Source organism: Diplotaxodon limnothrissa, linkage group LG19 (genome assembly GCF_057381915.1).
Source record: "Diplotaxodon limnothrissa isolate DT_005_m linkage group LG19, D_limnothrissa_male_GT1.1, whole genome shotgun sequence".
In the NCBI taxonomy this organism is placed as follows: domain Eukaryota; kingdom Metazoa; phylum Chordata; class Actinopteri; order Cichliformes; family Cichlidae; genus Diplotaxodon; species Diplotaxodon limnothrissa.
Genome location: NC_140614.1, coordinates 12,751,926 through 12,766,079, shown reverse-complemented (window position 1 = coordinate 12,766,079; position 14,154 = coordinate 12,751,926). Strand labels below are relative to the sequence as shown.

The following is a 14,154-nucleotide window of genomic DNA, read 5'->3' as shown; positions in this document are numbered from 1 at the left end:
ACATGGCAGCCGCATGTATGAACCTTCACCGAATGAGTTTCATCCTTCAAACAGACGGTAAAACGCAGATCGAAGGGAATATTTAGGGAGCACTGCATGCATTCTGCTTTGATGCGAAGCCATCGCTCACGGCCACAGACGGTCGCGCAAATCTCGTTAGTGCAAACAAGCCAATGGTTTTGAAAACAAACGCCCCGCTTTATCCCAGTGGAATGTGCAAGCTATGGAAATATGGAAAAACATGGCTGACCCCCCTATTTGCTGTCTGTACAATGCATTTACAAAGAGCAACAGAGCTGGCTTTGTGCACATCACAACAGTTTTCCTTTATTTTCCATCCACAGGTTTGTAGCTTGTGAGCGTTCTGGGGGAACAAGCCTCACACTGATACCTTTGTGCTCTGTGGTTTTGACAGAAGCATGTCACCTGTGATTTGTTGGATGCTATCCCTCGGGGGGTTACTCTAGACTGACCCCCCCCCCCCTTCTTTCCCCGCCAGCGACACAGTTGTCAGTGGGGCTGTTGCCACAGCTGTGTCCTGTCTAGCTGACACTTGGAGAGGGCCAGTGGACAGTTTCCCAGCTGACTGGGCTGACTGGGTGAAGGCGCTGCTGATAAAATCTGCAAAGATCACAGCTTTGTCTTCAGAGGACCTCCCCTCCTCCACTAGCCCACCCAGTCGCAACGAAGAAAGCGGCCGTGCGTCCAAATATTTGCTCTCTGCCAGCAGACTATTTGGAAGAGGGTTTTCTGAGCACGATGACATGTTTTCCCGACTGTTTCACCATGTCATCTGCGCATAGTTACTGTATGACTGTTCTTATGGTATTTTCATTCCAGTATAAGTAAACTGAACCACAAAGGGTGTTATGTAATTAAAGCATCCACATAATTTAAGCAAAGCGGTCATTTAAAGCTAAAAGCTGTTTATTTGTGGCTTTTTTCATTTTTCTCAGTTCTATATGTAGGATTCTGATTATATCCCATTTACCCAAACCCTGCTTCATGCTTTTGCTTTTTCGCTCTCGAGCCATCGACTAACTTCTTCCTCTTCCCTGTTTCTATTCTCTGCAACAGGACTGCAGTGTTTATGAGATGGAAGAAAGGATCCTGGAAGTTGTGAGTACTCTGCATCTCTTTGCAAACAAAGAACTGACCTGGAAGTTCCAGTATTGTGGGGAATGGGCCTTTGAGTCTTTTTAATTGGGCATTGTGTCAGACTTGCTTTCAGCAGCAAGGTCAGATTTTTGAGTGAATAGAGCAGGCGGGTGTACAAGAAGACCAGAGGAGGAGGTGGGTCTATTATGGCCCTGCCATCAATCAGTGTTTCCTGTTGTTGACACTCTCCAGACTCTGTGGGCTAACACTGGGCTTCCTCTACCATTTTCTATCTTTCTTTGAAATTCATATTACAGACGTCTTTGTTTAAAAGCTTTTTTCTTCACTTTTCTTTCATTGCTCCTCTTTGTCACCAGCTTTTTTTTCTATTCTTTATTTGGCACGAGTCCGATTTATTTTTATTTCTTGCCTTTATACTCCTCAAGATCAACTCTACATAAAGTATATACGATAAAACCCTCTAATGATGAGAAATTATAGTATTTGCCATTAACCAAGAAAGGAACATAGAAGAGGTGTGTTTAAAGGACTGATTTCAGTCCTATGCGTTGAGGTCGCTCCACTTAAAAGCACACTAATGGCCCCTCGCAGAGCATTAAACCTCACAGTAGTGAGGTTAATGTCAGGCACACAGGTCTTTGCATATAGTATGAATAGGAGGAATGTAACCTAACTGCCAGTTCTAACCTGTAAAACACACAATAACTTGATCTTTGGATGATTAAGTGCAGCACTTGTGATCACAGCGAGAGGTTTATTAAAGTCTTGTGCTTATTATTTTGACCACTGAGGCATTTTGTTTGGCATTCTCTTCTGCAGTCAAAGATTTTGAACACCATCTGTGATCAGACCGTGAGAACCACCTCTGACCCCCTGATGAGCCAGTCGGCTTGTTTGGAAGAAGTCCAGTTGACCAACATCAATCCAGGCGAGGGTCTGGTGAGGAATGATTCTTGAACATTTTTTTGTTTTCCTCTTTTTTTTGAACCTCGAACTTGTGGTCGGCTTCTTGGGTTGTCTGTCTGGGAATGTATTCGATGTGTGAACTGGTAATACGCTGTTATCCACCATTTTTCTTTTCTTTTTAAACCCAGGGAATGTACATCAAGTCTACTTATGATGGGTTGCATGTCATCACTGGAACCACAGAACATGTAAGTAGGACAGGAGCCAATTTTATCCAGTTTCAGTGCTGAAATTCATTCATTCGCTGCCAGTACTCTTAAACAAGCTTTTGTAAGTTTCATCCTCCTCCTCTTCATCCTCCTCTCTGAGGGCACCCTGAGTAACATCATGTGAGGGAGTTCAGAGCTGCTCATGTGCAAAGGGGATAGTTTCTTTCTGCACTCCACACAAACAAGTTTTACCTTTTCACCACACTTACACACTCAGTCAGTGACTAACACACGTGCATCACAGCCACCGTTGGATCCTCACGCCTCCAGTCCCCACTCCTGAATCACAACCTGAATCATCGTTTATAATGACCAGTTTATCTCGTTTGGCATCTTCGTGACATGAAAAACAATTCTGCTGATAGTCACACACACTGAGAGGCTTTTTCTCACGATTCTGATCTTTGAGTGTCCATCTGGTGCAGAAATCAGCCACGAGTGGTACCAGAGCGCCGCCCAGTTTCCACAGCATTTTGAGAATAGTTCAATAAAAGCGGTCTATCTGGTTTTGACCTTGGCTGTTTATGTATTATGTTTAGTCGCCCGCAGACCTGACGAGGAAGATCCACGCTGGGGACGAGGTGATCCAGGTCAACCATCAGACTGTGGTAAGAATCCCAGATTGTGTGGGAAGTTAAATACATACTGGAAATCTTTAATCAAAAGCATGAGCATCATGTGCGTTCGCTTCCTGTTAACCAGGTGGGCTGGCAGCTAAAAAACCTGGTTTTTAAACTGAGGGAGGACCCTAAAGGTGTGGTTCTACTCCTGAAGAAGAGGCCCACGGGCACAACAGGTTTCACCCCTGCCCCACTGAAGAACATGCGCTGGAAGCCCCCAGTACCTCAGGTACATGCACACATGCATGCACGCTTCCTTTCATCATTGTCTCGTCTAATCATTGTCAAACAATTACCAGCTTTTTAGGGAGTTGGTTCCAAAGCAGCAAGTCCAGACAGGGCCACCCTGAAAGAGTGCTGCTGGCTCAAGTGAATATAGCATTCAGCTTTTCTTGCACAACAAAAGAGGCAAACAAAGTCCCAAGATGTTATTCAGTCTATGAGATAAAGCTTCCGAGCTTTAGTGTTTCAGAATGGTTAGTTTATTAGACGGCCCAACGTCATGGTTTAAAGCAAACAACAGACACACAATCATTTGTTTGTGTTAAAGAAAGCTTAAAGGGAAATGGGATAAATATCGAGCCTGTGAGGGAATGTGTGAGCTGATTCATAATCAAATGAACACATTACGCTAAATTAGGTGAGTCCCCACTGACAGAGGGGGAGGCTGCAAGCCTGTCATAAACGTAGATACCAAGACTGAAGCTCTGGCACCGCGTCATCGTGTGCGCAGCCTCTTTTATAGATGCCCGACCATGCAGGATGAGATTATATCAGTTAGGAGTGGGTTCCTCAAATCAACGAAAGAGGCTCTGTGCACAAAGGTGACCAATGTCTACACATCCACCAGCATCTTCTTTTAACACGGAGCCAGGCCCATCGGAGCCAGGCCCATCGGAGCCAGGCCCATCGGAGCCAGGCCCATCGGAGCCAGGCCCATCGGAGCCAGGCCCATCAGAGCCAGGCGTCTCAGTTTATTTGCGATAGCAAGGCTCCGAAGAGCCAAACAGAGACAAATCATACGGTGTGACTCGAGAATGAATGACACTGGTTTTGTAATAGTATATAATTTGTACTATTTGAGCTATTTGGAGAAGCGCAGAGAGCAGTGTTTCACGAGATCCCCAGTCGGATGTTTAGTTTGCCATATATCACATTTACAATGCTGTATCAGCAGATGTGTAATTTTTCCCTGATGAGAATAGCAGAGTAACACTCAAGGACGATGTTGGGGAAACATAACTGTGGTAAGTGTCTCAGGCTATTTTGGACTACACTCAGAAGCTTTCCATGCCTCAAACAAGAAGGCCCGACATACAGGAACTTAAATGTCTCACCACATCTGGGAAACTCCTCCCGTTAGCCAGCAAGTCAGATTAAGTCTTAATTTAAGGCTGAGGAAAAAAAACTATTAGCCGAAACGGTAATAAGCAGAAACACAAACTGATCTGTACATGCAGTCAGATAAGGTGGAATGAGAAGACTTTATTCTCCAGATTAGATCAGGCACTCACGCTTGTGTTGTATTCTTTCAGAATAATTCGTCCCTCGTTAGAACCCAGTCTCCTTCCAGTTCAGCTAATGGATCAACCAAAAAGGAGAAGCCGGCTATCCTGGACTTGTACATCCCGCCTCCTCCTCTAATGCCGTACACGCCGCGGTAAGTCATCCTGTTTCATGTGCACCGATTATTAATTTACTGGAAACTTCAGCTCTAAAAGTAGTAAAGTACTAAAACAAGAAGGCTGGAGGCCACCTGCTCCCCCCGCTGTGAGGGATTCAGACACCCCCAGTCAACCTTTGCTACAGCCTAACTCAGAGCTTTAAAGCTGATGAATAATGAGTGTGGTCCCGGCTCGTGATCACTTTACCTCGCACCCCCTCCTGCTGCACTTTCTCTTCTGCTGGTCTTCAGCCCACTCAGCTCCCACCCGTCCGTACACTACGACTGTTTTATCCTCCACCTCCTCATGCTGTGGAGATAAGTTAATGAACATTTGTTCCTCCGTCCAGAGAGGCGAGAACAGACGCCTTCTCCAGCATCAGTAAAAGACCAAAGGGCTCTGAGTCACCTAACTCCTTCCTGGACAAGGAGAGCAGAGGACACTGCACCGATTTTGACAAGCAAAGCGCCGGCTGTCCCATCGAAGCAAAGGTGGTCCAGCCCAGAATGAGGGAGCATAAACCCTCGCGTGGTCAGTACTTTCTCATCGCAGTGGTTTAGAAATATTCCTCTGACAGAAACTCAGAAAATGTGTTTTCAGAACAATTAACAAGCCTGAAACTTTTGTCTACAGGTAAGCCCCGGCCGCTGTCCATGCCTGCAGACACCTGTCTGTCAGTGGTTGATCCTTACGCAAAGCCCTGGGCGCAGGGAAGGAAAGGTGTGTGCAACTTATCATTTAAATTTATTGACTCACAATTGGATGCAGCCTCAAGTGGCCACTAGTGGAACTACACTTTATCGCACATCATTATTTTTTCAGCCCATTAAGTTGCTGCTTAGTTAATTTCAATAAGAAAACAAGTCAAATATTTAAAAAAGATTTGCAAAGCATTTTTAGAGACTTTAGAATAACCTGTCATTGTGTCTTTGCTTTAGGTGAGGATCTCCTGTACAGATACCTGAGTAACGAGAGGATCCCCACCATTGCTGAGGAGGTCCCCTCGGTGTCTCCACCCTACAGGCCTGCAGGGGAACGGCATCTCATCCGAGTGGACCACATCCGGGGCAGCCGCTACTACTCCAACTCAGACCTCCACAACAGTGCCACCATCCCCTACCAGGAAGACACGAAAAAGGCTCCGGTAGCTCCCGTCTCCAAGCGCACGACGGCAGAGCGCTCACTACTGGTCAGTTGGATCACGCGGCTTAAGCTATTGACTCACTGATGATGCGCTTCCTGTCCGGGGCTTCCTGTTCCTGTCTTGTCTTCCTCAGTGCCTTTGACATTTAACGTCCTCGGGCTTTCTCACACTCCTCTCTCCCATACCTCCCTGGTGTTACTACTACTACCAACTACAACTGCTACTCCTCAACCAAACCTGCTTTTGTAGTACTCACTACATTAAGTCATCGCTCCTTTAACACAACCCTCATCTCTGACACAAGCCTCAGCATCAAGAGGACACAGTTGTGTTCAGATTTAGGCTTTTTTGGGCCTCGTTTGCTGTACATGGACATCTCTGTACATATCATGTAATGTTTCGGCTAAGATGTTCTTCACGTCGCTTATTTAATACACTGAAGCTCTCGACCAGTTCGGTTCTCTGTTTATTTGCTTTTCATTTGCATAAATAAGTTATTAAAAAAGAATAAGTTAGACAAGCAGCACATGTCTGTTAGCGAGGCTGTTTTTCTTGTCATGTTGCTTTTTTTCTTTTTTTAAACAAATTCATTTTTGTGATTGCTTACATTAACTTCTGCCAATGGTTGCCTCTTGTAAAGCTATGCATACGATTTTTACTGTCACTTTAGTGGAAAAATGCTGCATTGGTTGTTAAAGGTGTTTATCTTGTCACTAGCAAACATTTGTGCATGATTTAAGGCTATGCACTCAACTCAGTAAACCTTTATAACCTGTGTTTCAGCTCAAGCACCCATCTAAAGGGCCTCTATATACAGCTGGTTGACAGTAAACTGGTCTTTTATGCCAGTGTTTTTGAACAGTGGCAGAATGACGGCATTATTTAAGAAGCCACAGGGAATGAGTGTCTGTTGTTGCTTTATCTGCCTTTTGTAAGATTTGAATAGCGATTTATTAAAAACTGCAGTTTATTTCAGTCAATTTTTGTATTGTCTTTATTTTACTGGTGCGTGTGGAGTGGCTGCTAACCGTCTCACTGTAATATGCATCTTCTCCTGCAACCCTGCTGAGCTCCGTTCAGCCTCAGTTTATACACTTTAAATGGCATGTTTGGTTGTAAAAAAAAATATATATATATATTAATTTCCACGCCAGGACCAAACTGTAGAGCCAGCTGTCTTTCTAACCTGCTTTGACCTTTGAGGTGAACCTGGCCTCAGTGCAACAGGATAGCTAACGTGAAGTTACCTTTTGTTGGTGTCAGATGGCGATGGTTATGTAACCACTTCCCTCTTTGAACTTTTGATTCCAGCTGGGGAGCCATATGGTCAAAGCAGGTTTTTCCACTGGGGCATCTCTTTTCTGGCACATATGTTGCCTTTTAAACATTAAAACGGCAGGTTAGGATTACCTTACTTGATGGCTTTTGCCACTTTCATTGATTTTAAAGCGTTTTCCTGGGACTGATCATCAGCTTTCGTCGTGAAGGTGAAGCTCTGACAGCCACGAAGAACTCCCGCCTCTCTGACCTCTCTCTTTGCCCATGTTTTCACCATGCATGCATTTACTGATTGAGAGGAGCCTGTCTTCTTATCTCTCTTTCACTTCTTCCTCCTAAAATCTTGCTCTGCCCAAGCTTGCTGAGCTGTAGTCGCCTGCGGTCCTCACTAATTTGCACTTTCTGAGACGCTGTGGTCTGCCTAAGTACTACCTGCGCTCTGTTTATCCCACTGCATACGTTTGCTAACCACTAACATTTTATGCCTACACATCACAAATGGTTACAAGGGAACGATGTGCTGAAGTATTTCTAGTTTGTGCATGTCACAAAACAAAAATAAAAATTCTGCCTTTGTTATATAATTGCATTCTTTTTATTAACTCTAAAATCACAATTACTTGTTTTTGTTCTCCGTTTGTTTTTTCCTATTCTTGCCAGAATCATTTATTTTACTGCAAAGCTTACCAAGCAAATATTGTAGATTTCCTTAATCCATGCATAATTTAGTGCCCTGCAAGAACGCAGCACACAGATCTTCAGTCACTTTAAAGAAAATCATTAAAGGAATATTAATCAACATAAAGCGTCTCAACATTCAGACTGAGGCTTTGAGAACACATGCGTTAACTTAAAAATCTTTATTTATCACAGGGATCCAGCTGGCACTCTAGCAGTGACTTCCTCAACCGGTGAGTTCCCTTCCCTCTTTCTCCTACACACACACACACACACACACACACACACACACACACACACACACACACACACACAGTCTGCTGGTCAAAGGTCTGTGACATCTTAAATAAATTAGTTGCAAAGTGAGAGTAAAATACTTCCGTTTTAGTGGAAATGATCATTTTGTGTGGCTCCCTTGTGGTGGACATGTTGTCCTGTACGATGATGCAGTGTATGTGCTGCTACAGCTGTAATAGGACTGGCTTTGCATTTCATACACCATATGTCATTCACACATTATCACAGAAGTGCTTTTATCTTCACCTTTCACATTGATGATACATCTGAGAGCAACTTGGAGCTGCGTGACCTGCTGAGGATACTTTTTTACCAACCTTCTGATTAGTAGATGACCTGCTCCCCTGAGCCACCTAACAATCATGTAGCAGTCACACCTGTCCAGCGTGTCCCCTTCTCTCCCCCAGTGTCAGCCGTGGCAGGCTTCAGCTACTCTTCAGCTCTGAATTGAAAAAGCGATTTAGAAATAAACGTCTGCAGAGACTCTTCCAATCACAGCCATCACAGTTTTACAGACCTTACTTCTTACATTGTTACTGTCACTTTCTTAAAGCAGTCTTGGATAAATGTTAGCCCGTGCTTTATGAAGTGCAGCCCACAATGTGGAATGGTTTGATGGGCACTTCTTACGTCCAACATTTTTCCCACCACAACAGCAAGACTCAGATCCAGAGGCTGTGTTGTGTGCAGGCAGTATACCAGCTGACTGCTCTCTAAATATTTATAACATGTCGTAGGGCAGTGAACAAATTTCCTACATTGTCACTACTAAACTACTCTCCAAATACCCCCAAACCCTCACTTTTGGGGTCTTTTGCCCATCTTAATATTTTCCTTTTTTTGTCCGTCTCTGAAAATTCTTTTCTTTGCAAATCTTCCTGGAAGTTGTTTCTTCACTGTTGGCCTGTGAGCAGACAGTTTCCCAAATCTGAAACTTTGACACACTATTTCTGTCGCTCAGTTGTTCACTGGGCACTCTCACTTCTGTTTTGCGTGCACTTTTGTGTGTTGCACAAACTGTTGCACCCCATAGAATAGCCTTAGTTTCTCAAACCATGAATCATCTGGCTATTTTAAGACAAAAAGCAAGCACACAACAGCTAATGCTCCAGATTTTCAACTAGCCAAATGAATTATTTGGAGGAGAGATGGTTACTGAAAAAGGGACCTCTTCATACTATGTCTATATATGAATATACCCCGGAAATTATTGTCATTTACAAATAAAGGCCAAATTATTAGTCTTCCAATGAAATCTAAAGTTTTCGTCTAACAGAGTAAGGGGTTTTCAGCACAGCATTTCTACACATACTATTTGCAGGCGTGGTACATGGGATGCCATCAACCACTTCCTTTTAGACTATTTGTGTCTATATAGGTTTATATGTTGCAGACCAACTTCTGATTTCTACACATACTAGTTTACTTTAGAAAGCATAGGTAGCATCTTAGCATCCTGTAAAACTGACTTTTTTATTGAGCATCACAAACAAACCATCCACTGCTGAGCAATGATTATAATTATTTTCTAATTTATACACAGTATAAAAACTTCAGTAAGGATTTGATCTGTGTCATGAGAAAGCATCGTGGCAAAACCAGCGAAATCCGTTTAGTTTAGATGCTCACAAAGCAGGAGATGGATATACAAAGTTATCACAGATTTTGCAAGTGTGGACAACTGGAGTGTAAAGTATTATCAAGAGCCACAGAGTGCAGAACAAGCCTCACAGACTTAACCAAGTCGGGAACTGTAGTCACGAGAACCCTGCAGGGAGGGTGAGGTATCAGAGAAATGCCACTTCTGCACAGGAGGCAACGTAAAGCCAGACTGAAAGTGTCTAAGTACAACCTGGAGAACGATTATGCAAACTGGCTCCCCGGTAGAGAACTACCTCCAAAGTGAAGGTTACTGCTGTGGCTGATGGGTAGTTGGTAAAACAGAATGTTAATTACAGAGATTGATAAACGTCCTCTGCAGAGCATTAGTCATTTCTATCGATACAACGTGACTTTTTCCATTATTGAAGTTCCTTAATTAATTTAGAGCTTATAATGAAACTGAAAGAGTATTTGTGGCCTATTTTTTTTTAACATAGTTCTGTCTCAGCACCTCAGCATCCAACATGTCCCACACAGCAATGTGTCCATCCACCCCCAAGATCCCCCAGAGATCTTTAGAAATGTCACTGTTATGACGAATGCTAAATCCGCTTCCAACTATAAATAACTCCATCCCACTACCAAATATGATGACATATGAGGACTGCTGTTCCCTCTCCTCATGCGTTGCCCATAGATCTCTTCTTGTCTTGGACGCAGGGCCTGGGGAAGTGTGACTCCCCACATTAACACCCCAATAGATGACTAAACGCCTTGCACCCCACCCCCAGCCCGGTGCTTCTATTCTAAGAGCCGCACACAAGCGCACTGCATCCGGTCTATTGCACGCTTGATCAAAAACATTACTCACAATTAGGATATATAGACAGATGCTATTGTAAATCTCATAGTTGACTCATCGCTGGTGGCGGTTATGAACATGTGCCACTGATGCAGGGAAAGGAATTTGATTGACAGCGGATTTAATCGTGTGTCATATTAATTTTAGGCTGGTCAATCTGTAAAAACAAGAGGGGGGGGGGGGTTTCTCACGGTGAGGCGAGGAATGTAACGGTGCATCAGATTTCTCTTTGTCATCTATTAAAACCATTTTTTCAAACAATCTTTATCATCATCTTTTTTAATAATCTGAGAGGGAGGAAAACAAAAATGCAATTAAAGGGGAAGGACAGCAAGCCTTAATCCATTTCACAGCCTACAAAACACACTGGCTTAGGCCCAGCAGAGGGCAATTCAGTATTGAGAACAGTCAGAACATTGGGAGCGACCTTCTTCTCCAGCATGCTCCTGTGACTGGTCTCCAAATGTATTATCAGAAGCACTCACAAATAAATCCCAACCCGTAAGTGTCTGCTTTTGCTTTGCCAAATCAGAGTCAGATTGGAACACAGATAAAGATAATGAGCAGTTAGCTGGGAAGCAATAAGTATGTGTTGGAAATGTTCAAAATACACTGCGGTAATGTGAGATGAATCTCTTTGGTGTATGATATAAGTCTGCTGGAAAGCACTGCTCAACATCAGTGCATGTGGTGTGTTTTCAGTTATTAATGTGTTGGCTTTCGTGTCTCTCGCTTGTTCTTACAGGTATAATCATCCACATTTACGATCGTGGTCCTTTTCTCAAGCAGTAAGTAAATAACAATCAGCTCCTCTCACTGAAAAAATGAAGTGCATGCACCTGAATGATGTGTGTTTGTGAGGAATGGCCTGGAGCTTCAATGATTGACCTGTTACACTGCACACAAAGCTTAGTCTGCACTGCAAAGCTCTTTGTTTTTTATTAATATGGATGAATCTTTCTAAGTGTCTCGATTTTTCCTGCATCTTAAATTTGACATTTGGGATATGAAATAAAATTCAAAAAGTGTATTTTACGTAAAACTTGGTGAAGACATTTGTTGGGGATAAATCGTGTCCTTGACAGGTTAATTTTTTTTATTAAACTACAAAATCCTAAATTAAAATTTGTGCTAAATCTCTAAACTAACGTGGTACAGATCATCTTTATGTGTTAGCAGTATCACTTTGCAGAAGACTGCATCTCTTCGTTCTCTGTTGAATATGCTGTTAGTAGAAAATTGATCGTGCACCTTCTAGCTTTAGCATTTGTGGAAATGAGATGACTGCAGGGGTTAACTGAGGACGCACACAGTGAAACCACACACCCCAGTACCACGGGTTACTGTCAATCCTCCACAGGGGTAAGATGGCTGGACACAGGGAGTCCACGCCGATGCAGGCGTGGTATATGGGAGGCCATCAACCGCTTCCTTTTAGACTATTTGTGTCTATATAGGTTTATATGTTGCAGACCAACTTCTGATTTAAGTTCTTTCAGTCTTGAATTCAGAGCTTTGTGCACCAAAATCAAAATTCAGGACATGATCAGCGGCAACTGCACAGTCAACAACAGCCGGCGAGGGGCATGCAGCGCCATCAAACTGAGCGAGCGAGAATCTGATATCATCTCCAACCACTGCACCCTTCCCCCTTTACACTGTGTGAGAGTCCCCTGGTAAATAATAGCCACTCTGTTTGACACCCCCCCCCCTTTCTGTCTCACACACAGTTTCTGGGTGGGGGTAAGTAAGTGCCATGACAATTCTCAGCACGGATCATGATGGGAGATTGAGTTGGTGTGACCAATCAGCACTCCCTTGAATCCTTTGACATGAGTCGCAGGCCAGATTATCTCACTTCCACCAATACATAGCTCCAGTAGAATGCACAGAAATGAGACGGGCGTGAATTATCATGAGCTATTAAGTTTAGTTCAGCACGTTTAATTGAAATATTAAAGGCTTCTGCGAGGTTTAGGGGCAAATCGAGGAAGTCACTTGATACAGATGAGAAAGATAGGGTGACAGCGAAGCAAAGAGGAAGCCACAAGCCTGCGCGAATGTGAGCGAGATAAAGAAGGCCTCCTCGTCACTTCACACCACTTTCTACTGTACAATGGCAAGTGGAAAGAAATACGAGGCCCCTGTCTATTTAGGCTTAGTAAAAATGGAGACTATAATAACGCAGGACTCAGGAATGTGTCTGCTGGTTTACCGCCAAACGTGGCCCAGAACATCCAAGCCTCTGCACAGATACAGCTCAGGCAGTGATGCTGTGGCTAAAAACTCACTCCCCACTGAGGCAGCGAAGGGTGTTGATAGCCATGGAACAGCTTCCCTAAGCAACGAGTGGATGGGTGTAAACTGAACCGCTTATATTTCTCATTCTTCTTGCAGGCGGTTGTTGGTGATTTTTATCAACTTCTCTTAAAGTAATAAAAAAAATTTTAAAAAAGTGCTTTGTAAGCATCAGTGCGGACTTCCTCTGCATTCACCACATGTGAAATGCTGCTTTTCATACTCAGCGTGAGTTACTGTGAATGTCACAGCTGTTTGAAACAATGATACAATGATGTGTTTTGAATTACACAGGCAAGTCTGTGGAACAGTCCCGTCTACATTTTACGCGTCAAGTACAACAACAGCTGTAAAGACAAATGTGTGTGTTGGGTAAAAATGATGCTTTTATGACGCTCTCACTGAGGTTCCAAGGCTGTTACACAGTTGGGATTTAGCGACACCCTGCGGTCAGGTGGGGTAACTGCGAAAACGAATGGATTTTACTGAATTTAATGAATGAATGAAAGATGCGTGGGGAAAGTGGGGGGAACATGAAATGCGAAAAATTAGCCCTGTAGTTATATCTGAATTATTGGGGGGAGTCAAAAATATTTGTCACTTTGTCAGTTTCAGTTTGGGTGGTGCCTTCTTTGGAGGGTAACGCCCAGACAGGACCTGAACTCACCTGAAACCAGCCGGCGTCTCTTTGAACGTGCTCTTTGGCTTTCCGCGTATGTTCCTGACATGTTTGGCAAAGTTTGGTCAACCTTTGAGCAAAGGTTTCGAGACAGACTACTTTCTCTGAGGTTATGGTGGAAGGTACAGTGTTTGTTTTACTGGCAGCTCGGACTAATTCATTTGTCCGCAGGCTTCTTTGACTTTGTTTCGCCATTAAGCTACTGGACAACAAGCAGTCAGGCTACTGCTGAACTACACTCAGTAGTTACAGTCAGAAAATCGTTATTTAACATTTAACCAAATTTGTCTTAAACTTCGCAAAATAGTCCTAATAGTATGAAAAGTATTTGGTTGTAAACACGTCACATTCCCCTCTATTCTTTGTGAATGTCATTTCATTGTAAGACGCAGATATTTTTTTTTTCGCTCTTTTGAAATTGTAGGTATTTGTTTCAGGTAGTGGTCGAGAAATTGCGTCATTCCTTTTCTCCCGAAAGCTTACTTTCAGAAGAAAAATCTTATTTTCAGGTGAAGTGTCAACTTCCTCCTTTAATGGTGATATAAAAGAGCATCTTACATACAGAGAGAATATTTCATTTTTCATCTCTTGCTGCATCTAACCTCAAAGAATAGTTGCGTAAATCTGCAGATAGGTTTGTTCAGTCTGGATCTTGCCACTAAAATTACACATGGTTCTTAACATGTGCAAAAGAGAAAACTCCAAGAGGAAGTTAGTTACTAAACACAGGCAGGCAGT

General features: G+C 43.2%; 1 protein-coding gene across 1 annotated transcript in view; it reads left to right on the top strand.

Moving 5' to 3' along the window:
• Positions 1-14,154, top strand: part of LOC146611852 (connector enhancer of kinase suppressor of ras 3-like) — a 41,898-nt gene that overhangs the window by 21,233 nt on the left and 6,511 nt on the right. Inside the window, exons 5-15 of the mRNA XM_085342360.1 lie at positions 1,078-1,119; positions 1,939-2,058; positions 2,214-2,273; positions 2,834-2,902; positions 2,997-3,143; positions 4,450-4,574; positions 4,928-5,109; positions 5,212-5,298; positions 5,517-5,767; positions 7,874-7,911; positions 11,185-11,227. Of these exons, the coding sequence (XP_085198486.1) occupies positions 1,078-1,119; positions 1,939-2,058; positions 2,214-2,273; positions 2,834-2,902; positions 2,997-3,143; positions 4,450-4,574; positions 4,928-5,109; positions 5,212-5,298; positions 5,517-5,767; positions 7,874-7,911; positions 11,185-11,227 (1,164 nt within the window). The remainder of the gene's footprint in view (positions 1-1,077; positions 1,120-1,938; positions 2,059-2,213; positions 2,274-2,833; positions 2,903-2,996; positions 3,144-4,449; positions 4,575-4,927; positions 5,110-5,211; positions 5,299-5,516; positions 5,768-7,873; positions 7,912-11,184; positions 11,228-14,154) is intronic.